This window comes from Anomalospiza imberbis, chromosome 9 (assembly GCF_031753505.1).
Source record: "Anomalospiza imberbis isolate Cuckoo-Finch-1a 21T00152 chromosome 9, ASM3175350v1, whole genome shotgun sequence".
NCBI classification, from domain to species: Eukaryota; Metazoa; Chordata; class Aves; order Passeriformes; family Viduidae; genus Anomalospiza; species Anomalospiza imberbis.
This window is the reverse complement of record NC_089689.1, coordinates 29991222-30016436: the sequence shown is the minus strand read 5'-3', so window position 1 is coordinate 30016436 and position 25215 is coordinate 29991222. Positions and strand designations below refer to the sequence as shown.

General features: G+C 49.0%; 1 protein-coding gene and 2 long non-coding RNA genes across 4 annotated transcripts in view; 2 read left to right on the top strand and 1 right to left on the bottom strand.

Moving 5' to 3' along the window:
* Positions 1–25215, top strand: part of LOC137478891 (uncharacterized) — a 369499-nt gene that overhangs the window by 9000 nt on the left and 335284 nt on the right. The window lies entirely within an intron of this gene.
* Positions 1–25215, bottom strand: part of DNAJC6 (DnaJ heat shock protein family (Hsp40) member C6) — a 43032-nt gene that overhangs the window by 7410 nt on the left and 10407 nt on the right. For both annotated transcript variants that reach the window (XM_068198992.1, XM_068198991.1), the window contains exons 2-14: positions 14135–14285; positions 13334–13383; positions 13089–13237; positions 9505–9627; positions 7385–7518; positions 5979–6173; positions 5141–5258; positions 4524–4603; positions 4159–4352; positions 3985–4065; positions 2918–3367; positions 1124–1276; positions 291–359 (exon numbers count right to left, since the gene is read on the bottom strand). In XM_068198992.1, coding sequence (XP_068055093.1) covers positions 291–359; positions 1124–1276; positions 2918–3367; positions 3985–4065; positions 4159–4352; positions 4524–4603; positions 5141–5258; positions 5979–6173; positions 7385–7518; positions 9505–9627; positions 13089–13237; positions 13334–13383; positions 14135–14285 — 1947 coding nt within the window. The remainder of the gene's footprint in view (positions 1–290; positions 360–1123; positions 1277–2917; positions 3368–3984; positions 4066–4158; positions 4353–4523; positions 4604–5140; positions 5259–5978; positions 6174–7384; positions 7519–9504; positions 9628–13088; positions 13238–13333; positions 13384–14134; positions 14286–25215) is intronic.
* On the top strand, positions 7420–24836 carry LOC137478894 (uncharacterized). Its single transcript, XR_011001861.1, has 2 exons — positions 7420–7549; positions 24182–24836. It is a non-coding gene; the product is annotated as an uncharacterized lncRNA (long non-coding RNA).

Genomic DNA, 25215 nt, shown 5'->3' with positions numbered 1-25215 from the left:
TCCCAGGATTAGAAAGAACCATGCAATCATTTAGTGGCCCCCTGGGAATGCACAGCACTCTCCAGGTTTTTCCCATGGCTCTGCACGGGGTGAAACAACCCCTGGACAGCCTCACCTCACCTGTCCCGCTCTGGGCTCTTGAGGAAACAAACACAGATTTTTTTTTTTAATGTGGAAATCTTTAGAGGGAACCTGTTCTTTGCAGTCACTGGCAGCATTTTCCCTGTGCCTCTCTCCTCTCTAAAGGTGTTTTTTGATTTGCTAACCACCCTGAATTTTATGACACATACCTGCTTTGTTGGGCCAGTCCCAACCACTGGAAACATCTGGTTGGATGGAAACCGTTGGAGTGCTCGATGCTAAAGAGAATGACTGATATCAGTATCCCAAAGCAGTCCAGCAAAACCAGCATAGCCCAGTGTCCACCAGGAGCCACTGGACTCCACAAAGTCCCAGAACCTCACATGGGATGTGACCCTGCCCATGGCAGGGAGCTGGAACTGGAGGATCTTCAAGATCCCTTCCTACTTTCCAGGAAGATGCTCCCAAGGAGCACGTTTTAGATCAGGCACAAACAAATCCATGACTGAATGTGTTTCAGACAGTGTTACACATTAAATTTTGGGGTGAGAAGGAGGAAATTAGGGAAATTTTAAACAAAGAGAAGAAAATTCCTTCTCTTCAGTCAAATTGAGCTGTGAATTCGGTTAGGGTTAGTACTGGAGCTAAAGAAAGCTGGTGCCTGCAACTTAAATCACCAAAGGATGTGTGTTTTCTCTAAATATGACTGTGTTTAGTGCAATTAATGGTAGTTTGCTTCAAAGGAGACCTCATAACCACAGGAATATGTGGGCAGACATTCTTCATGGCCTCTTTTTTATTTATATAAATAGCCTATTAATTAAGTCTAAGACCTGAGCAAAACTCAGCTCATCCTACCACACTTCAAATGCTGAATATACTTTAAGTCCAGAGACAAAAAGCTCTTTCCTGTTTTGTGGGGTTTCTGTGGTTTAGAGTGGTTTTATGGGAAGCATCACTTTATACTTAATGGTTCCATTTCTATTTCAAAGCAACATTTTACATTTCTTTAAACACCCTGGAAGAGGCCCCCCTTTCTTACCCATGTGAAAGGGATCGCTGTGCACAGTTGGTGAAGGGCTTCTTGTGGCTTGAAGGAAAGGATCCCCAGGGACAGCTGATGAGCCAAGGAAGGAGCCCAGGAGGTCTGGACCAGTTTGTTTGGGGCTACTTCCAAAAGGATCAAAGGCAGTGGCTGTGAAAACATATTTGAGGAAATGAAATCATGAACTTGCAGCAGGAATGTGCTTCAGGGTAAGGGAAAGCTGTGGAGAGAGGAAATCTGATACCTGCAGGTAGCAAAGAGGAGACAGCCTGGGACTGTGGGGGAGCAAATGAAGAGCATCAATATCCCAAATTCTGGGCACCTAAAGAGCCCCATAGCTTGGCCATGGCAACAAACTGACCCCATCTCTCGTTTCCTAAGAGCGGCTGAATTTAGAGCCAGGCAAAGTGACTGTTATAGTACTTAGGCACTTAGGTGGAGTTTTAACTGCCAGTAGAGGGTGGAAGACAGTCTGGAGATTGGAGTTACTGCCCTGGTGCAATTCCTGCCATTCCTGCTTCCTCTCAAGATGATTCCAGGCTGGCAAAGTTATCCATGTTGGGGGTAAAGGGACTTTTAGAAACAGCTTTAGGAAATCTTTAGAAATATCTATTCTACATCACTTATTACAAAACTCCAGTTCTTCTCAAACTCCATTTTTGATCAATTTGTTGTCTTCTCTTTTCCATGTAAAACCCCAACAAACTCAACCAAAAGAAAGTCCTATGAAGTCACTCAGATTTTTGTCAACAAATTTAAGGTTAAAAGCATCCTGAAAGGTACAATCCCTAGAAGCTCTGTGCTGTGGTAATGATGCTACTGATTACTTATGTTACTCAGTCACTACTCTTCACTCATTTCCTAAGCTCTTATCCTTGTTTTCTTGGCTTGGGACAATGAAGCTGTGTGATTCTGGCTCTGCAGAGCTCCTAAATCTTTTCCTGATCTGTTGCTGCACCTCTTGTGTGATGTGTCTGCAAAACCAGCATGGGTGAGAGCTCTCAGACTGAGCCTACAACAGCCACAGCAAGAGAAACTTTCCCAGGTACAAGTGACCAATTTCTTCCACTGAAACTTGGATTCTTCTCCTCTCTCTTTGCACTTGCTGTGCTTCGTCCTTCAAAAGATCCCTCTCCCCAACCACACCTGCAGGCTGGTCTTGGAAGAAACAGAAATTCTCCATTTCCTAGTCCAGGATCACTCTCACACCTCCAAACTCCCGAAGTTAAAAGAGAAACTCAATTCATAGTGCTGTAGGTCTACCCAAACTCCCAGAGGAGTTTTTGTAAAACTCATGTGCACTATTGGACACATAATGAGAGAAAAACTGAGGCTCTCCAGTGGTTGTTGGTGTGAGGAGCCTCCAAACCCCAGGGTGTGCTCCAGCAGGGATTGGTTTGGTGAGGATGCACCAGCTTGGAGCAGAGGAGCTGGCTGGGGCCTCTTGGGATCTCCTGCATGAAAGGGAGGTAGCCAAGACCCCCCAGAGGGATCCTCCAAGTCCCCTCGCTTGGGCGGGGACACAGTTCGTTATATCATCAATTTCATCAAAAGTTCTGTTCTTCATTACAGTCTCTGCTGTTTTTGTCTTCTAGAGGTAACACCAAAAAATAATGACTGTTATTAATATCAAACCGTTTAAAGTTTTTGCTCTGTTTCCTTGATACATGAATGTTTCAGAAGTGTTAACTTCCTCAAACACTTATTGCTGATATATTGATTGTATAATGTGAATTTACTGAGTAATTTATAGAGTATTGCTATTATATGTTTTTGTGAAGCCACCATTACCTTCTCCTACCCTCGGGGACGGGCACGGGGATGCCGAAGCTGCTGAGCGCCGCGGGGTCGACTGCACAGATCCAGGTGCGCCCACGTGGAAAACCTCCTCAGCAGCAGCAGCAGCTCCAGCAGGGCTCTGGGAGCTCGGCCCTCCGACCCCAAACAAATCATTCAGCAGGTCAGAGTTAGAGGGGGCAGCGCTGGGCTGCGAGGGAAAGCTCTTGCTCATGGGGCTGCCATCCAGGCCCAGCAGGTCCACGTCTTCAGGGGGAGGTGCTGCTGGAGGCTCTTGCTGCTTTTTGCTGTGTTTGGGTGTCCCGTGGGGCTTGTCACCGCTGGCATTACTGTGCTGACTGGAAAGGGACAAGAGTTCGTCATCTGACTGTTCGCTTTCCTCATGCACCAACGCTGCTCGATCCTCTGAGGTGGGGTGAGAGCTACTTTTGTCAGATTTCTGATCTAAATGATGATTGAAAATAAAATTAGGCAGCTGTTAGTTTGGTCATCACAAAGGTCCTGTAAAAATCAGCTTACAAGCAGAACAGAAAGCTGAGAATAGCACAGCAGCATTTGGCTAAAATAATTTTGCTCTTTAAAATAAAAGCTGGCAAATTTCTTCCCCAGAAGGGTTTTGCAGCCCTGGCACAGCTGGGGTCCCCATCCATGGAGGATGTGGCACCTGGGGACATGGTCAGCGGTGGCCTTGGCAGTGCTGGCGAATGGTTGGACTTGATGACCTTAAAGGTCTTTTCCAGCCTAAATGATCCCATGATTCCTTTGCCAAGATTAACCTAAATTTTCTCACCAAGGCTTATTTATTTCAGGTTTTAGCACAAAGGAGGCCTCGGGTGAAGGTTCACGCTAGAACTGTGTCAGCAGTGGTCCCACAGAGCACAGCTTGAAGAGGATGCTGTAGGAAAGGAATTCCCACTCCATGGCAACACCAGGGTGTGCCCAGCTCTGTGATCTAATGGTACAGTGGGATCCCTCAGCCTCACTCCAGCTCCAGCCAGGGGAACAGGAGCTGTTTGTGTTCTCTGGAGCAGATTTGACTCTGAAGACCAAGCCTTGCCTACCTTGCCAGCTGAGGGAGGAGAAGAATGCACTCTGCCCAACGTTCCTGATGTTATCCTGGGGGGAATCTGTGGCACCTCTACCTGCAGCACAGAGCACCAGAGAGGTGGAATGAAACAAAACCCAGCTCAGCACGAAGAAATCATGGGAAGGGAACAAATCCATGCAGCCCTTACCTGCCAAAGCAAGAGTGTCCTGGTGCTCCTGGTGGGAGGAGAAGAGAATGGAGGGATTGATGTCTTTTGTTGTGAAGTTCTCCCATGGGGGAGTTAATTCAGTTTGTCTGTCTGCAGACTGTATTTCTATGTCCAGTATAACATGAAAGAGCTGAGGATATTTGTCTGGAGAGTCACAGGCATCCAGCTCAGGCCTAAAGGGGACAAAAGTGGTCCAGTTGAAAAGGGAAGAATATTTCTGGAAAGCTATAAAAAGGCTTTCAGTACATTCAGGCTTTTCATATTTCCTCTGTGACTGTTCTCCCTCAGCCTTCATCAGACTTTTATGCATCAGGTTTGATTAATGTTCAGCTTCAAACACTCACTTGGTGAATTTGAGAGTGGTTGTTCCTAGGGCTATGAATCCGGTATGAAATTGAATTTGGAATATTTGTGTGTTGGTCATCTGAAAAGAAAAAAAAAGCAGAGAGAACCAGACTGAACAAGGGCTTAAATACAGGAGTTAGTTAAGTCTACCCTAATCTTAGCTGCTGCATAACTGAATTCATTCTGCTTGTTCTACAGGCAATATTTCCCTCTCAATATTCCCAATATTCCCAATATTTCCATCTGCCTTCAACCCTGCTGCTGCAGCCTCTATACAGCAGAAAACCAGGAATAGGCCTTCTTTCCCTGCTTCTCTTTATTTATGGGGTCTACTTATCAGTTTTGCAATGAAATGAAGCTGTTCCCACTGAATTCATTGGAGCAACAGGCTTGTGTCCCAAAAAAATATAAAACCATTTCACTTGGAGTAGAGGCCTCAGGGAAACATCACCTACACAGCAAAGGCACCAAAATGAGCGGAGAGGAGGAAAATACTCACTGCCCACTCTGCAACTTGAATATTCAAGTTTCAAACATATCCTCAAGGAAACTATGTTGATTCCATGTTTAGCCAGCCCTTAGCTCCCCACACAAGAGAAGTGAAACCAGCTCCTACTTTGGCTTGGAGACGTCCCCCGATGGTCGATCTCATGTGGTAGACAGAGACAACAACATCTCCATGGACAGTGGCTCCCAGTGGGATCAGCACCTTCCCTTCCTGCACACGGTATTCTCTTGGAGGGGAAGAGGAGGAAAGCCAGGGTTAAGCTTCCTTCCACCACGTGTCCACATCAAAGCTCTCACCTCCTTCAGGCCAAGCAAGGAGGAGCATTCAATGTTCTGCTTGGTTAGAACAAAAATATTCCACAGGGGAAACCAACAGAGCACTGGATGATCTCTAGGAAGGTATCCCACTTCCTGCCAACCTCAGATCCCGATGCCTGTGCAGTTATCCCACCCCTGCCAACCTCAGATCCCGATGCCTGTGCAGTTATCCCACTGCTGCCAACCTCAGATCCCGATGCCTGTGCAGTTATCCCACCCCTGCCAACCTCAGATCCTGATGTCTCTGGCTATCCCACCCCTGCCAACCTCAGATCCTGATGTCTCTGGCTATCCCACCCCTGCCAACCTAAATTCCTGATGTCTCTGGCTATCCCACCCCTGCCAACCTCAGATCCTGATGTCTCTGGCTATCCCACCCCTGCCAACCTAAATTCCTGATGTCTCTGGCTATCCCACCCCTGCCAACCTAAATTCCTGATGTCTCTGGCTATCCCACCCCTGCCAACCTCAGACTCCCTCTGGCCATTTATTTCAACCCCAGGCACTAACTCTCAGTGAATATCTTCATTTATCAGCAGCCAGGCAATGACTGCAGCTCAGATATCCCCCAGCAAAGTGGAAGTGGCTGCATCCAGCTCCTGAGGGAGGCAGGGGGTCAGAGAACTCACTTCATCCTCTCATACTCCTGGGAGGTGGTGAGGATCCTGGTCTCTCCGCTGAGGATGTCGCAGAAGGGCCGGCAGCCGTTGCGCTGCTTGTTGAAGCAGGGGACAGGGCTGAGGGTGACTGACTTGATCGTGAGTGGTTTGCAGTGGGGGATGACAGGTTTGTCAGCTATTAGGTCACAAATGTACCCTATGTACCTGCAGGCAGAGAAAACCAGGGCTGAAATCTCCATTTCTTTCATTCCATGCACAAAATCTGCCTCGAAATCCAGTGGCAGTGCCATACTTTCAGAGGCCCAGGACTGGAGTTTCCACGCGCTCCAACATCCCTGCAGCTGGCACAGGACCTGCACTCGCAGTGTGGTTTCTGTCAGGGTGCAGCTGGCACAGGACCTGCACTCGCAGTGCGGTTTCTGTCAGGGTGCAGCTGGCACAGGACCTGCACTCGCAGTGTGGTTTCTGTCAGGGTGCAGCTGGCACAGGACCTGCACTCGCAGTGCGGTTTCTGTCAGGGTGCAGCTGGCACAGGACCTGCACTCGCAGTGTGGTTTCTGTCAGGGTGCAGCTGGCACAGGACCTGCACTCGCAGTGGGGTTTCTGTCAGGGTGCAGCTGGCACAGGACCTGCACTCGCAGTGGGGTTTCTGTCAGGGTGCAGCTGGCACAGGACCTGCACTCGCAGTGTGGTTTCTGTCAGGGTGCAGCTGGCACAGGACCTGCACTCGCAGTGGGGTTTCTGTCAGGGTGCAGCTGGCACAGGACCTGCACTCGCAGTGCGGTTTCTCTGAGGGTGCAGCTGGCACAGGACCTGCACTCGCAGTGTGGTTTCTGTCAGGGTGCAGCTGGCACAGGACCTGCACTCGCAGTGCCGTTTCTCTGAGGGTGCAGCTGGCACAGGACCTGCACTCGCAGTGCGGTTTCTGTCAGGGTGCAGCTGGCACAGGACCTGCACTCGCAGTGTGGTTTCTGTCAGGGTGCAGCTGGCACAGGAAAGGGATTCTCCAGGGCCCTGTTAAGCACAGGTTCAGCACAGGGTGTTTGGGTTGGAAGGACCTTTAGCAGTGATCTAATCCCACCCTCTGCAATGAGCAGAGACATCTCAAATAACAGAATCATTCAGGTTGGAAGATCTGAAGGTCACCTGCTCTCTGCTCAGAGCAGGAGCAGCTTCACAGCTCTATCTCAGAACTTGGTTTTGTGCTGGGGGTGACCCCACCAGGGATCTCCAAGGAAAGAAATCCCACAGCTGCTCTGGGCAAGCTCTTCCAGCACCTGATCCCCTCTCAGTTCTGAGGAACACCGTGGGATCTCACCCTGGCTGAGCCTAGGGGCCAAAGCACACGTGCCAGGTCTTTGGGCAGCTTTGAGCAGGAGGAATGGAGCTCCCAGTGCTGAGCCAGGGTACTGTACCTCCTGTGAGATGGCCACAGTATAATTCCAGGTCTCTTTGTGTTCAGCAGCTGCACAGCAGGGCCAGGATGGGAGAACAGGTGACAGAAACAGAACATTGCACTGACCAGAACTGCTGAGGCTGCACGGCCGTCCTGGCAAGAAAAGGGGCAGAGAGGAAAAACTGTGAGTATCAGAGAGATCCTTTAAATTCCAGCTGTCCACTCCTCCTGAAATCACAATATATAATTTATCCAGAAAGACTAGGGTTGAGACCACAAGGTGATGAGGTATTTTGAGTTCTGTGTCATTTGTTTAACACCCAGGACTTCAGTGAACAGTCAAAGCTAAGATAAAATCCAGGGAGCAGCCAAAGCTGAGGGTGGTTTACAATTGTTTGGAAAACCCACAAGAGCATTTTGGCTGCAAATGTTGGTGTTTCGTGGCTGCTCCCCGGCTGTAATTCTATAATTATTTCAAACATAGGCCGGGAAGTGACCACAGGGGTCAGAGTACACCCATCCTACAGCTGCAGGCAGTCCTCTAATAGAAATTTATCCTGGAAAAGGATAAACAAACAAAAATCCAGCCCCAGGCTCCCTCACCCAAACACCTCCACAGCTCTGAGCTTACAGATTGCTTCTGATGGGATTTTTTAAGGTGATTCTGGGGGAAAGTTTGCTGAGTCACATTGATAGATCAGAAATGTAGGAAGAGCAGGAGAAAATCAATGTATTCCCAGTGCCCTGGGTTCCCGATATACACCTTCCACTATCCCAAGTTGCTCCAAACCCCTTTGAACACTTGCAGGGATGGGGAATCCACAACTCCTCAAAGGCCTCACCACTCTCGCTCCTTGCAATTGGTTTTTTCATTCCCCCCTTTAGGCATTCCAGCCATTTTCTGTAGGATTTTCTGCACTGGAGCTAATCCAGATCCAAGAACCTGCTGACATGAACAGGCTGTTTGCTTTTTTCAAGTTTAGCCCCTGTCAGTTGTTTCTGGCAAGATCTCTCAGGTTCATATAAACTAAGTGGGTTTCTGCAGCCTTGTTAGAAAGTGTTGGAAAGGACTCCCTGTCCTTTATCACATTATCCTGATATCCATTGCTCAAAGGACAGGAAAGGAATTGGATTTTCGGGTTTGATTTCCAGGATTGGAGGCATCAAGTGCATCTTCCTCTCTGTTTGAAGGGAATTTACGTCCTGGAGCTGCTGGCTGTGCTGTGAGAGGCAGAAATGCCAGGCTCACATGGGAGCTCTGTGCAATTTGGGATCAGTCATTTCCTCCACTCCTCCTAGTTTCTGCTGATCAGGGCTGACAGTCTCTTGGTTTAATTTAGGCTCCAGGAGCAAAGCAGAACTCTGCTTTTGGGCATTGCTGTCAGCGGGAAAGGTTGGATGGAGTAAATTAAGAATGATCCAGGATCACACCACCCTACACAGCACAGCATTGCCCAGTGCTGAATAATCCCTCTGGGGGTTTCCTTCAGCCAGGCCTGACCTCTCCTGATGGCAAGAGACTTCAACAGTCTCCATTTCACAGCTCGACAGAATTCCCAGCTCTGTGTTTTCTGCCCGGTTTCCAGCCCCCTTCAGTCCAAAAGCTGCATTTTCTCCTGTGACTACTTAGATTAAAATGTAGAACACAGAATCAGAATGGTCTGTGTTGGGAGGAACCTTAAAGCCCATCCAGTGCACCCCGTGCTACAGGCAGGGACATCTTCCACTGTCCCAGGCTGCTCCAAGCCCCATTCAGCCTGGCCTTGGGCACTTCCAGGGATCCAGGGGCAGCCACAGCTGCTCTGGGCACCCTGGCCAAGTCACAGCAAGCTGACATCTCTTGGGTGAAATCCAAACCTTTCTCCTAGAGGATGATTTTGACCTCTCTTGCTTTGCATTCCTGCTTCTCATTCAGTGATCTTCTTCCAGCTGAGCTTTGGGTGATGATGTCCCTTCCTCTGGGTCAATGCCATGCCATGCCATGCCATGCCATGCCATGCCATGCCATGCCATCCCATCCCATCCCATCCCATCCCACCCCATCCCATCCCATCCCTTTCAGGAATTGTCCCCATCCTGGCACACAGCCTCCAGATACTCCATGAGCAGCTGTTGCTGGCTGCTGTGGGGTGCACTCACCATGCAGTGGATGACACAGACGTTTTTGGGGTTCTGCTGCAGCCAGTTGTGCATGTTCTTGCACACAGCGTAGAGGTTGTGCAGGCTGGGCGCCTGCCGGACGGGCCAGCTGCACTCGGACACCTGCAGGGATGGCAGCACCACAAAAACAGCTTTGTGGGAGCACCAAACAAGCCCTGCTCTACTAATTCTCCCTGCCAAGACACCTACTTGTCCTTTACAACCACGAGTTATGTGCTGGAATCCTACTCCACCTCTCCTCGTGCGTAACTCCGCGCCGTGCCTCCCGTGATTTATGAGGAGGCAGACAAAAAAGCTTTCTCAATGAAGTGACATTGGGCTGATGTGTTGTTCCTGACTGCACATTTTTCAAAATTTACACTTCACATCAGCTTATCTGGAGGGGCTCTTTTAGAACGCTCCAGTCTCGCCTCGATTTCCAAAGCCTTTGTACAACGTGTCCCTAAAAACTGCTCTGATTTGCACAGGGCACTGAGCAGCAGTTGTTCTGAGTCCTTCTCTGGCACAGCATTTCCAAGCCCTATGTGACAGATATTAAACTGATGAAAGGGAAAGTTCTGTTCAAAAAAAAAAATAATCCTATCTAAGTATGTTAATGAGTGAGCCAGAAAAATGAATGGCTCCTTAGAGCTGAAACCCCACAAATCTTAAAGTGTGTCTGGTTCCTATTCCTCCGTGTGCTGGTTCTGAGGCAGTCCTTGCAGTCCCAAGCAGCACATCAAATAGCCCTTGACAGACATCTCCCTTTCATCTGGTCTTAACTGAAATATCTTTTTTTTAAAAGGCATTTCTGGCCAGAAGCAATTTAAAGGAGGAATGTCCCAAGGCTTGTCCTCAGCTGAAGAATTGGTTCTCTCTCTCTCTCAGCTGACATTTGGCTGCTGCTCAATGGGAACAGGGAAGGAAGGGGATGATTTGCCCAGATGTTCTTAAACAGCCACATGATCCTCAGAACTGTTTCATCTCTCAGAGGAAGGAAATGCTCCAGGTTTTGTAAAACTTGCACTTCAGGTCCTGTCTGACACCTGCACAACATCTTGGAGCAGAAACAGGCACCCAGATTCCAACCAGAGCCCTGCCAGGCTGTGCCATGTCCAACAAGGATCCCAAAGGCTCCCATGGGATGCAGGGCCAGACCAAGCTGGCAAATTCCATTTTTGTCTCACAGCAAGTTAGATATTTGTCTGATTGCTTTTTAGATCTGTGAACGTTTTGGTCTCCAGAGCATCCTGCTGTGAGCAAATATGGCTTTGTGTTGTAGAAGCCACTGAACAGGTCAAGCAGTGCTCAAAGTTTGGAGAGCAGGGAGTGACCATTCCCAATTTACCCTCTCCACCTTCTCCTGTCTCCAGAGTTCGTTCCATTCCTTCTGTTGTACGTCCTTGATTTTCCTTGTTAGAATTCCTGCAGTGACCCTTCCACTGACAATCCTCAGAGCAGACCTCCCTGCCAAGCATCTGGAAAAGCCATTATCACTTCTCTAGTAAATAATACACATTTCCCACCAGTCCATAATTACATATTTACATTGCCTCTAATTACACATCTGCCTGATGGTTTGCAATTAGGAAATTAAATGTGTGCTGGGTGTTTCTATCAAACAGAACCTCACCAGCACTCAGCACAGACAACCTTGGGGAAAAGCAACTGGAATTCTCCAGCTCTGGGAATAAGCACTCAGCACTTGTTTGATTTTAGCAGCAGAGCAGCAACTGCCAGGAATGTGACCCACGAGGGGCTTTGAGGCTTGGGTTTGTTTCGTGTTAGATTTGAGTTCTGTGGTTTGAAACTGCTCTCCTCTCCTCCTGGGGACACAGCGGGGACACAAGCCAGGTCTCTGTTCAGAGCCACGCTCCGGGTGGGGTGGAAGGGACCTTAAAGATCATCTTGTTCACAGCCTGCTGCCTTCCACTATCCCAGGGTGCTCCCAGCTCTATCCTTGGACACTTCCAGGTTTGGAGAACACCTTTCCCAGTGCCTCACCACCCTCCCAGTGCCCTCTCCTCCTCGGCAGACTGGGCACCTGGGGCTTGCTGACCCACTCAGCCACTCCAAGGCAGGGAAATGGCCCAGCAGGACACGAATTCACCTCCCTCCTGTGCCACCACGCAGCACAGTGACCCACTTTGATCTTAAAAGAAGAAAGTTTTAAAGAAAGCAGGAACTGAAAAGCTTTTCCTGACAAAGAACAAGTGTGTATCTCAGTGCAGCTCAGCTGACTCCTCATCCCAGCAGAAAACTCACTGGGGTTTCACCTCCTTGAGAGCCCTTTAGTACTTTTTGCAAGATATATGAAGCTCAACCTGGTAATTATTTCATGTATTGTGTTGTTCACCCTTCTTTCTCATGAAAAAAAAAACAACTTGGAATCAGGAACTTCGCAGCCCATAAACTGAAAACACAATATTTTCTTAAAAGATCATTTTATTTTCTTCCTGTGTGGGCCAAGGCAGTGGCTCCAAAGCACCAAGCTGTCCTTTGAGAGTGACATTAAAAGTCACTTGTTGAGGTGTTGAGCAGGGTGGGAGATAATTCCAGGGATTCAGGAATTATTGCCTGCTCACACAGCAATAGATCTTTAATGCTGGGCTTTCAGAAGTAGATAAATTTTTCTCCACCCACAAACAGCATCAGTGATGCACCAAAATCAATCAAGAGTGAAGATTCTGAGCTCTTAATATCTCTTAATTAGTCTTCCCTGTTCATTTACTTGAATTTGAAGTCTGGTTACTGATGGCCACAGAGAAATTTGCTTCAAGTGTCAGTGAGTGGTTTCTGGTGATCAGAATTATTGAAGATAAATTCAGCTACACCTCAAATTAAAACTAAATTAGGCTTAGATTAGATTCATTTACCCTGACTGAGAGTTAAGCCTGGCAACTGCTGCTGCCTTTTGGGTTGAAGGCACCAAAAAGTCAGAAATTTAAAAAAAACCACAACACCAAAACACAGCACTCCCTTGTGGGAGAGGGAAAGAACGGGAAGTTTTCAGAAAGATTAAATCTAATCTTGCATTGCAGCAGTAGCATTTCATAGAGATTTCCTCTAAAAGCCATTAATGAAGCAGAGCCTCGCAGTGCTCCCTGATGCTGCTCTGGTTTTAGAGAGGGAAACTGGGCCAGGCAGTGCAGGTGGCTTTTTAAAGTCACAAGAGCCAAAATGCCCCTCCGATCCCGTTTCCATCCCAAGCTTTGCCTGCTTGATTAAAGCCCAACTGCAAGAAAATCGTCTCCCTCCTTCTATTGGTAATTTCTTCCAAAGGCTTTTCATTTTATTCTTTCCCTGCAGCAGCTCCAACACTGTAGGAGCAGCTGTAAAACTCTGGTTTATTCTTTATTTCTCTGCAGCCACTCCATGCAATGCCTTTCACTCTCCCAGGCTCCTCACATGAACATTATCCCTGAACTTTCCAGCTCTTTCATCCCTGTGCTCCCAGCTAATACTCCCAAACCCACCCCAGCAGCTTAAAAACACCTCTGATTCCTAAATCCCCTTAAATTCTGGATACAACAGAAGCTGCTGCCCCTTTCCCCGAGGAATTTGCCCGTGTGGAAGGCGCTCACCCTGTTGTGGAACTTGGCACTGCGATAATATTTGGGTGACAAGTTGAACACGGTGTAGTGGTCGGGGTGCCTGGAGTCCAGGAACGTCCTGACATCCTCAATGTGGTTCCTGAATCCCAGCTCCACGCCCTCAGCAGGAAAAGACATCACTGGCAAAGCAAGGAGAGGCCAGGATCAGTGGGGGTGGAGGGAATTCTGGGCTTTGGGGTGTGGCAGGTTGTGTTTCTCCACAGAGCAGTGCTTACCTATGATCCTTGAGGTAATGTAGGAAATATCCAGCTCTCCCTTGGTGTAACTAAGAGACAAAGCAAGGGACAGAATTTAGGCACTTCAGCAGCACATTGGGAGTGCTTGCCCAGAAAAATCTACTTATCACATGAGGAAAAACCATCTTAAAATTAATTCTTGAGATGCAGACAGTGACCCAGCCTCCCCCTCTCCACATGCAATTAACTGAATACAAAACCTGCAAGAAAGGTCCCTTTTCCCTTTTGTCATTAATTTTTAGTGCCAGTTTCCAGGAGAAATCTTCAGCAGTTTGCACTTTGCAGATCCCTCAAACCCTCCGGGGTCTTGCATTAAATTTCCTTAATTTCTTGTAGCCCCTGATCCCTTGGAGGGGGACAACACCAGGAGAGTCCCCAAAGCAAAGTCACCTCAGCCTGTCTTCCATTCCAAGATGGATTTAGGGATGGGAACATCGGCAAGCACAGCAGAGATAAAATCAACAATCAACACCAGCGACAAAATAAATATTCAAGTGGTGGTTCACTGGAAGGAGCCCACAGGGAATCCTCCAGGAACTGGAGACCAGGTGCTCCACTTTCACAGGCATTTCCCAGATTTCAGGATGCTGATGCTCACTATGAAGCTTACATGGTTTTACTTGGGTTTTTCCCACTTTCTTGAGGCCAAACCCCAACTGGAGACAGAGCCAAAGAAAATATTTGGGATTTTCCCTTCCTTCCTCAATCCCTGCGAGCTGTGCTGTCCTTGTTCAGTGGGACCAGCAGCTCCTGGTTTTTCCTGCTTCAGATGCACTGTACCTGGCCACAGACTGCATGACCTTGGAGGAAGTGTCCTTCAGGGTGTCCTTCAGGTTGTCCTTCAGGTTGCTGAAGAGCCTGCCTGCTCCTCCTTTCACCATGTCCAGCAGGCCTCCCCCATAGCTGGACTCCATGTCTGGTGACGAGGCACCTTCAACACACAACAAAACCAACAATTACCACACAACAAAACCAACAATTACCACACAACAAAACCAAAAATTACCACACAACAAAACCAACAATTACCACACAACAAAAGCAAAGCACACGTCACTGGTTTGGAACAAACCCCAACAACCCCTCTGCTCGGTCCACACCAAACACGTCCCCATGAGCTGCAGTGTGTCAGGCATGAGGAAAAGTGGTTTTCCTCCTCCAAGGGATGAGGGATGGCTCCTTCCTGCCAGCTGGGCTCAGAGCTCTCAGCACTGTGTGTAGGTTGAGTGTTCAGTCTCAGCACAGCGAGGACAACAGGGTAAAAGATCTAATCTGGGGCTTGGAACTGGGTCATCTGAGCATCAGCCAGGTGTGCCCATGTGGCCAAGAGGCCAATGGCACCTGGGCTGTGGCAGGAATTGGGTGGCAGCAGGAGCAGGGCAGGGATTGTCCTCCTGTGCTGGGCTCTGGGGAGGGCACACCTCCAGTGCTGTGTCCAGTTCTGGGCCCCTCAGGACAAAACTGAGGGGCTGGAGCGTGTCCAGGGAAGGGGAAAGGGCTGGGAAGGGACTGGAGAATCCCTGGGGGAGCTGGGAAGGGGCTCAGCCTGGAGAAGAGGAGGCTCAGGGGCTCTTGTGGCTCTGCACAGCTCCTGACAGGAGGGGACAGCCGGGGGGTCGGGCTGTGCTCCAGGGAACAGGGGCAGGAGGAGAGGGAACGGCCCCAGGCTGGGCCAGGGCAGGCTCAGGGTGGACATCAGCAGGAATTTCTCCACGGAAAAGGGTGTCAGGCCTTGGAACTGCCCAGGGAGGGTTGGAGTGCCCATCCCTGGAGGTGTCCAGGCCTTCCTGAGTGACAAGGTGGGCATCGGACACAGCTTGGACTCAATGCTCTGGGAGGACTTTTCCAACCTAATTAATTCTGGGCTTCTGTGATCTTCAAGGTCCCTTCCAAACAAAGCCATCCTATGGTTTGAAGCTCCCCCACCTCCAACTTGACCCAGCCTGGCTGATTTTCTTCCCACAAACAAGAACCACCTCCTCAGGAGTGAGAAAAAGACTCTCCCCATCCCCTGGGACATCCCTCACAGGGGCCCCTTCAGGGCCACCCTCCCAGCTGACTGAAGGCTGTCCAACCCAAACTGTTCTACAATTCTGTGATGAAATGATAACTTAACTGCAAAAGCACCCCCCACTCTCAGGCAGCCTCACCCATGGTGAGCTACCCATAAATCCTGAAACTGGAGATTCCATTGGGAAGGTGATGCTACTCTGATCCCCAGCACCTGATCCAGGTCCTAGACTGGTAAAATTAGAGGCCACCTCTCCTCTACACTCTGCTTCGGAACAGAAGATGGCTCCTTGAGGCACAGGAATATTTCTTTTGCCAAACTTCCTGTGAGTATGTTAAAAAAAAAAAAAAAAAAAAAGAGAAAAAAAAAATCAAAGAAGTTTGTTGGCTTCCAAGCATGGAATCTGTGTTTGATCTCCCCTAAAAAAAAGAAAAACGTTTGTTTTCATGTAATTCTGTGCTGGAAGACCAGGGCTGGAAGGAGGAGATATTCAAAAGGGGCTTTCAGTTCTGCAGGTCATCTTTTAAAGGGAAGGAAGGCAGAAAAGTGGTAGCTTGGCACAGGGAAAAGGGGACAAAGGATCAGAGGTTCAACAGCCCTGGGCAAATTCTTACAGCTGGAAATGCTGTAGGAGAGCAACAGAAGGGCTCTGAGAGTATGGAAAACTTTAAATCTTTAGAAATCAATCTGAAGACTTAAAAAGTGGAGAGGAGAAACAGAAAGAAGGAGACTTTCACTGTATTTCTAAGAGAAGCAGCAGGAGTCAATTCCAAGTGTCCTGTGTCCCCTACAGCAGAGAATCAGAAAGGATGGCTGAGCAAGAAATGGCTTCCACTGCCAGAGGGCAGGGATGGATGGGATATTGGGAAGGAATTGTTCCCTGTGAGCGTGGGAAGGCCCTGGAATAGAATTCCCAGAGCAGCTGTGTCTGCCCCTGGATCCCTGGAAGTGTCCAAGGCCAGGTTGCACCATTCTGTGTTGAGAATAAACCTCCGGCAGTCACCAATCCCAGAATCACCAGAATCCCAGAATCACTGGGTTGGAAGAGACCTTCAGGTCTCTTCCTTCAAGATCAACGAGTCCAACCCAGCCCTAACACCTCAACTAAACCCTGGCCCCCAGTGCCACATCCAGGCTTTTTTTAAACACCATTCCAGAACTTTATTACTCTTTCTGTCAAAAACTTTTTCCTAACATCCAACCTGAATTTCCCTTGGCGCAGCTGGAGCCTGAGTGCTCTGGTTCTGTCAGTGCAGCCTGGAGACAGAGCCCAAGCCCACCCGAGCACAGGCACCTTTCGGGAGCCGTGGAGCTGCCATGGTCCACCCTCAGCAGTGAGAGTCCCGCTGAGGGAGCCCCTGCTGACAGCACCAGCCTGGTGTTGGACAGGATGGGAGCTGGAGCGTGTGGAAATCCTAATTAAAGCACCTAAGTGCTAATTTTGCAGAGGATCAGGAGATGGATGTGCAGGAGAACTTCTCCTCCCAGGGCAGAGAGAACTTTAGAAGAGAACAGTGAGAGAACAGGGGAGCTCAGAGGGATGTGCTCAGTACTGGAGCAGCTGAGGCTGGCAAATCCGTCAATGTCTGAATTTGCCAGGCCAGGAAACTCATTCCTACCCTGGGAAAGGGAAAGAAACCACAAATGCAGACGGGAAATACCCCCTCCTGCTGTACCCTGCAGTGCCAGGAGCAGTGTTTGTGCTTATTCTCAAAAACCAAACACATTCAGACCAATCCTGCTTTAAATGTGGGGGTTTGGAGGCAGAAATGGGGGAATGGAACAGGTGTGACCTCGAGTGATGGGGACATTTTGGCACCTGCAGCCAGAGGTGCCCCAGAGTGACCAGCAACAGAGGGTCACCAGCTGAGGGAGGTGCTCCCTGCTGGAATTCCAGATTTGGAATCCTTCCCTGCGAAACCTGCACTGCTGGAGGTCCTGTCTGCCTGGGGAGGTCCCTGAGCAGCCCCCCCAGACAAGGCAGGAACCCTCCCAAGCACAGGCCTGAATTCCAGCTCTCATGAGAGCCCAGGGGGAAAGCAGCCGACATTGAACAGGCATTTCAGACTCTGTCAGTCTGGATATTTATGCTGATGAAGCAGCTCTGAGCCTGAGAGAGGGGAGGTGGAAGGAAGACGCCTGGAAATTGAGGCTCAGCAGAGAAGTGCTGCCTTTCCCAGGTTACTTAGCAGGAGCACAGACAGGACTCCTCCTACTTAGCAGGAGAATAGGGCAGACAAAAAGCAGACACGAAACCATAGGAAAGGAAGCAGGTTTCCCTCAGTCTGCCCGGATTTTGTGTACCAATATCTTCAATGTCAAATGAAGAGGGTTTTTTTTGTTGTTGTTGTTGTTCAGGGAGCTGCTGCCTGTGCTTTTGGTAGGGGTGGAGTGAGGAACGATCAAAATACTCCCTGCTCCTCATCATGGAATCACAGAATTGTTTGGGATCTGAAAGACCATCTCATTCCAGCTCCCCATTCCATGTAGGAAACCATTAAAGCTTCATCTCTCACCTTCCCAAAAAAATGAGGTTTGGGAGTTTTAAATCCCCTCTGAATTCTCTTCCAATGGTACCACAAGAGCCTGGCGCTACAATGGGAAAAAATGTGTTTGTTCCTGTGTTTGTGTCCCAGATTCCCCATTTCTAAATGGTTTTTTTTTCTGCTTGTTGCAGCCTTCTTCCCCCCCACTAAGTATTTTTTTTTTGGGGGGGGGGGGAAAGAAAGGGTTTTTGCTTGTTTTATCCTCTAAGATAAAGGTGGAGGCTGCCCTATGCCTGGGCAGAAACAGCCCTTTTAAAGTTCCCTGCACTGAAAGGAGTCGAGCCACTGTTGTTGTGGCTTCAGTAACAAAGCCAGGATTGTTTTTAAGGAACACTCAGCAAAAAAAAAAAAAAAAAAAAAAAAAAAAAGCTGCTTTTTGTGCCTCTCCCCACCAGCAGCCAGCAGAGCTCACGTTCCTCCCCCAGCCAGCTCTCCCAGCAAAGCCTGCCTCGTGTGGGACGTGCTTTCCCACCAGCCTGCAGGAGGAAAGCCAGGCTGCTACAACTCCAGCATCACACTGACATGATTTCCAGTCCTGGAAGTGTCTGCAGGGGAGGAGGAGCAGCCCTGGAGCAGAAATTCCTGCAACAGCAGGGTTGGAGCATCCTTTAAAGGGTTTCTCTTGGGTGGAGGGTTGTTGGGTGCAGAGCAGAGAATCCACATCCCTGGGTACCCTCAGCATTCCCAGCTCCTGCTGTTCCCCACATTCCATCTTTCAGAGGATTGCAAAGAGGAATTTCACCTTCCCTGCCCAGGGGAAGGGTGGCAGGAGCTCCTAGAAGCAAATCTCTGGGCAGTGGCTCCTCTGCACCCAGTGATAATCAATATCTGAGATATAATCAAAAGCAATATCAGAGATCTGAGGGCTTCACCTGCCAGCTGGGCTTGGAACAACCTGGGGTGGTGGAATGTGGGCTTGGATTGAGATGGGCTTTAAACTCCCTCCCAACCCAAATCACCTGTGATTCTCTGGTTCTAACTGTGTTTGAAGGGCACAAAATCACATCCTGAAACCCAGACCTTCCTTCCAGCACGTATTCTTCATCTGGACAGCTGAGCTTTACCACATCTAAGCCAAGCCTAAACCATCAATGCTGTTATAGGCACTTGCATCCTGTCTTGGATCAGACACAGCCCAAGTGTCAGAATTACATCAACTTTTCAACAGTCACTGGCTGATGGTTTGGGAGAGAAATCACCACCAGCAGAGGCAACTAAAACAGTGATAAAGGGGCATTCACAGGGAAAACCTGCAGAAATTACTTGGGAAGTTCCTTGGACTCACACAGACCCTAAACACTGATTATTTTTTATCTAATTTTTTGCTACAACTCCCATCTGTCCCCTCCTCCTCCTCCACTGTCCCAGATTCCTGGTAGAGTTAGGTTCCCTATGAGGCAGAGCACAGATATATTAAAGTGTTATTCCATAGAAATAAGCAGCAAAGCATGTGCAGAGCAGAAGTGCAGGACGGCAACAGCAAAGAGGCTCTGCTCGTTTGATAAAACCTGTGCTGAGACCCCCAAGCCCAGATTTCACTCATCCTGACACTTCCACTGTCCCAGGCTGCTCCAAACCCCACCTTGGGACACTCCCAGGGATCCAGGGGCAGCCACAGCTTCTCTGGGCACCCTGTGCCAGGACCTCTCCACCCTCCCAGCCAGGAATTCCTTCCCAATAGCCCATCCAACCCTTCCCTCTGGGATTTTCCAGATATTCCCCCTTCTCCTGTCACTCCAGGCCCTCGTCCAAAGGGTAAAGCCAGAATATTCCTCTCCGAAGCCAATCCTAATTGTCTCCTAAGACAATCATGAGGCACAGAAGCATCCCCAGCACCAAGATGTCTCCAATAATTTATTCAGCTGAGCAGGGAGTTGTTGCTTATGAGGTTGCTGTTTGGGGTTTCTTTACTGCAGCTTTCCAGCAGTTTACTGCCCCATCCAGGCCTTTTGCCTGGAGGAGATGGAAAATGCCTCAAAACAGGAGAGGTTTCGGTTGGACATTGGGAAAATTTCTTCCCCAAAAGTGTTGTCCAGCCCTGGCAGGAGACATCCCTGGAAGGAGCTAAAAGACCATTTTAAAGATGGTCTGAGAGGGCTTTTCCAACCTGAGAAGTTCCATAATTCTGTGTTTCTGTTGGACAACAAAGGATCCCTGACCTCCTGTGGGAAGCACTCAGAGTCTGTGGCAGCAAACTCTGGGGTAAAGAACTCAAGAACCTCTTTTTGTGCTTTTCTGGGATAAAATTCCAGAACTAACATTGCATGAGCCCAAGGCTTTTCATCCAAAGGTTCATTTGAGGCTGCTTAAATGTAAACCTCATGGAAAGCTGAAGAATTTAGGTATTTCTGCTTTTGCTCAAGAAATAGAAACAGAGGCATGCAGCTTGTACCAAAAACGTGGAGGATTTCCACAAAGAGGGGGTTTTACTCTGTGTTTTTTAGCAGAATAATAATATTGAGAGGGGAGGGGGGGGATTACCACCCAGTACCCACCAGATTTGTTTAATTTGTTAAAAATTTCCCCTCATGAAACTCGTCTTCAGCGAGGCCCTACAGCGAGCCACCAGCACGGAGTATGAAATCAGTCTTTGAAGTTGATCGACATTCTCTCTGCTTCTCCCCCCTGTCAAAACAACTGAAAAAAGACAAGACTCCTGCCAACACCCAATCGTTCAAGTGTCCAAAACACACCAGACAAACAAAGGAGCCATTAAACAGAACCTCCCCGTTAGAAAACGCAGCGAGCGGGAACACAGGACAACATTGTCAGGCCAGGCCTTTGTCCCCGTGCCAGTGACATGGAGATGTCTCTCTTCTGACTCAGAGAAAAGGAATCACCAGAGCACAAGACATTATGTTTGCAAGTGTAAAACAGCTCAAGAAATCTCAGTTTCACCACTTGCAGTTTCTTTCAGAGGCTTTTTCTTCGTGGTTACTCTGCCTGAGGAAGCACAGAGCACAAGCAAGTCCATGCCCCAACTCTATAAAAGCCCTTTTCTATCTTATCTAAATTATAAACACCACAGAACAGGACAGAAAGGGTTTTTTCCTTTCACAACAACTATCATTGCTGTTACTTTTGCATCTTATTTCCTAGAACCTCTTCTTTCAATGCTCAGCCAGCTGCTAAGAACGCAGAATTGAATGCCACAGCAAAAACCCAAATAAATTGGCTTCTTCAAAATTCTGCCTGGTCCTCATCTTGAAAGCACTTGCAGCAACTTAAAAAGGGAGAGACAGAAGCTGCTCTGGGTAGATGCTTTTCTTGGAATCTGGTTTTTCAACTCGTGATGTTTTGTGTCCTGCGAGGTTCAGCTCAGGTCTCTCTCTGAACCCTCCCTCATCCACTTCCAAACCTCCATCCCAAGTCTGGGGCATTTGGAGAAACAAAAGGAACACAGAGACCCCACTGGAGTAGTGTGCTGTGGTCCTAAATCATTCCACAGAATTTCCCAGCACACAGATCTCCCATCCCTGTGCCTGGGATGGTCCAGAGGAACCCACGGAGCTGCTGCAGGGCTGGAGCCCCTCTGGAGCCGGGCTGGGAGAGCTGGGGGTGCTCACCTGGAGAGGAGAAGGATCCAGGGAGAGCTCAGAGCCCCTGGCAGGGCCTGAAGGGGCTCCAGGAGAGCTGCAGAGTGACTGGGGACAGGGCAGGGAGGGACAGGACACGGGGAATGGCTTCACTGCCAGAGGGCAGGGATGGATGGGAGACTGGGAATCAATTCCTGGCTGGGAGGGTGGGAAGGGGCTTGAATTCCCAGAGCAGCTGTGGCTGCCCCCGGATCCCTGGCAGTGCCCAAGGCCAGGCTGGAGCACCCAGGGATAGTGGGAGGTGTCCCTGCTCATGGCAGGGGTGGCACTGGATGAGCTTTAAGGTCCTTTCCATCCCAAACCATTCCAGGATTCTGTTCAGGACTCAGCTGACCCCTCTGTGCCATCCATGAGGAGCCTTCCAGCAGCAACCCTGTGCTTCTGCTTCCTGGCTTTTGCTTCTTTTCTCTTTTCACTCTGAGCAACATCAGTCCAAAAAAAAATATTAAGCCAATAATCAGAAGCACTTGGGAGTTGAAGCAAAGCTGCAGCCACTGATTATTTTCCTTGCAAGAAGGTGTTTATGAGGCTGCAAATCTGCATTAAGAGAGGATGCCTGAAGATCTAATAGTTTGCATTAGTCTAAGGAAATTAATAGAAAAGCCAAACAGGAGCCCAGTTTCTCAGCTCATGGGAGTTGGTGACAGCAAACACAGCTCTGTTAGTGAAAACAGCAGCAATTTGCCCCAGAACTGCCAGTGCTTTGCCTTCAGCACAAATCCTCACCCATCCAACAAGTGGAATTGCTCACTGGTGACCCACACACAAATATTCCACAGAGCAAAGGGCATTTTCCTATGCCCGGGTGCAGAAGAAATCTAATGTGAGGGGAAAGAAGAGAAAGGTTTGATTGTTCAGCTTTTTAACTTCATTGGAAATGGGCTTTACCCGCAGCCAGAGCTGTGGCAGCAGGGTGGGACAGTGCCTGTCCCAGTCCTCCTCTCCTGGAGGCACTTTTGGGCCCCTCAGGACAAGGACATGGAGGGGCTGGAGCGTGTCCAGGGAAGGGAAAATGGCTGGGAAGGGTCTGGAGCCCCAGGAGGGGCTGAGGGAGCTGGGAAGGGGCTCAGCCTGGAGAAGAGGAGGCTCAGGGGCCCTTGTGGCTCTGCACAGCTCCTGACAGGAGGGGACAGCCGGGGGGTCGGGCTGTGCTCCAGGGAACAGGGACAGGAGGAGAGGGAACGGCCCCAGGCTGGGCCAGGAGAGGTTTGGATTGGATATTTGGGGAAAATTTCTTCCCAGAATGGGTTCTCCATCCCTGGCACAGCTGCCCAGGGCAGGGGTGGAGTCCCCATCCCTGGAGGGATTTAAAATCCATGTGGATGTGGCACCTGGGGACATGGGTCAGTGCTGGCCTTGGCATGGTTGGACTCGATGACCTGAGAGAACTGTTCCAGACCTGATGATTCCATGGCTGTCTGTTCAGCTGCAATCACCCTGCCAGGCAGACAAACCAGTGTCCCAGTGTCCCCCATCACTGGTGGCACTGGGTTCTCCACCCAGACTGTTCCCCTCCTCCACTGCAAACAGCAGCTGCTCTGCCCCACAGGAAACCATCACTGAAAATCAGGGAAAAAAAAGAAAAAAGGACATAACGAGCTTGGATATGGCCAGGGCACCTCAAGGATTTCACCTTCAGGGTCTGACACTGAATTCCCCAGACAAGGGATCCCCCTGTCCCACCAAAACCCAGCAGCACATTCTTTTCCCTGAGATGGATTTTACCCCACCCTTCTCCTTCCTGAGGAATTCAGATCTCTTTTCCCAATTGAATTATTCTCAACCACTGCCTACCTTGGGAATTTCAACTTTGGCATCATTGGGAAGAGTCTGAAATATTTATAATACCAATATTTCCTCTACTCAAAAAAAAAAAAAAAAAAAAAAAAAGCACAGAAGGTGGGTGGTGTTTTTTTATTGCTCCTATTAAGCCAAAATCCCAACCACCTCATTTTCCTGTCTGTGTCTTACACTGCTCCTTAATCCTTGTCCCCAGTTATCCATCTGCAGCCTGCTTGAAAGATAAATCATGTCCCCCAGTTCAGGAGCAACTTCAATCACCAAATCACTCGGAAGCACAAGCACACCTGAGGGGTGGATTTGGTTCTTTAAGCTGTTGTAATTTCATAGTTGGCAAAGAAAAATGGCTTTGCAGTGAGCTGGGAGAAATTAGGAATTTATCAGCCTGAAGTGCTCAGATGAACAAGTGTGGAGTTTGGGTTTGGAACAGAGCATCACACTCAACACAGAAATTTTAAAATTTTGTTTGGGAACAACCACCAAACAGTCCTTATTAAATAAAAAGGTTATTAAAAAAATATTTATCCTATAAATAGAATTCAAGGGCCACATTAAGATGTGAGGTTTTTTGCTGCTCAAGTGCCAGGTGTGTTGTTCAGAGCACCTGTAAAATTGAGGCAGTGAGAGTGAACTGAAAGAAGAAAACTCTGGCTGAGAGAGATCCCTTAAAATTCAGCTCCCAAATCCCAGAGCCAGCCCTTGATCCAGCCTCTGTGTTTGGGAAGAACATCCTGGAAACTGGTAGAGGCCATTAATACAATTTAATGCTCTGGGCTAGAATCAGAGTAGCTGCAGAGTGGAAATGGCCGAATATTGCAGAAAACCTGTAAATAAAGGCATTGTCTGGCTGTCCATGAGCACGTTTTTAGCCCAGCAAAACCAGAGAACCAAATTGAGCTGCACTCAAATTATAGCCCAGGACAAGGCTGGAGAGGAGCCTCACACCTGCCTGGATGCCACCACCACCTCCCACTACCCCTCTGCCTCTGGTCCCTGCCCTGGCAGGAAATTCATCCAGGTATGATGATAGATATTAACCTGCCTGCAGCATCTCACCATCCCAGCAGCTGCAAGGACCCAAATCACTCTAACACAGCAGCCCACTGTGAGTAAGGAGCTGCTGGCACAGCCTGTGATTATGAGCAATTGCAGCAGAGATGTTGTAGCAGCAAATTCAGAGATGTTTCTGAAGTTTGGGAGTAAAGTAAGTTATAGAAAAACAAACACCGGCCTAAAAGAAGACTTGGAAGCAAATTCAGATGGCAAAGGGGAAGAGGAAAATATGACTGAAGTGTTCAAGAAGGTGGGACAGGGCTGGAGCAACCTGGGACAGTGGGAGATGTCCCTTCCCATGGCAGGGGTGGCACTTTAAGGTCCCTTTAACCCAAACCATTCTAGGAGTTTATGATTCTTGTTACATCAGGAAAAAAAGGGGGGAAAAATCAAGGATAAGGCTCTCCCTGCCCAAGCCCAGCCATGGCTCATTAGGGCTTTTCTTCCCTCAAAAAGAGGTTACCAGGTTAAGAAAAGATGCTGTATCTGAAGGGCTTGTGGGGTGCCTCTGGCCCGGCCCTGTCCTTCATGGAACACTGCAGGCGTTTTCCTTGGGAATTACAGTGCTGGGCCAAGGAGTAAAGGGTTCAAACTGAAAAAGGGGAAATTCGTATCGGATTTGCAGAAGGAATTGTTCCCTGGGAGGGTGGGCAGGCCCTGGCACAGGTGCCCAGAGCAGCTGTGGCTGCCCCTGGATCCCTGGCAATGCCCAAGGCCAGGCTGGAGCACCCTGGGCTAGTGGGAGTGTCCCTGCCATGGCAGGGGTTTGGAATGGGATGAGATTTCCAACCCAAACCATTCCACGACTCTGTGATTCTGTGCTGCAAGACCACCCTATCATGGGTGGCCATGAAC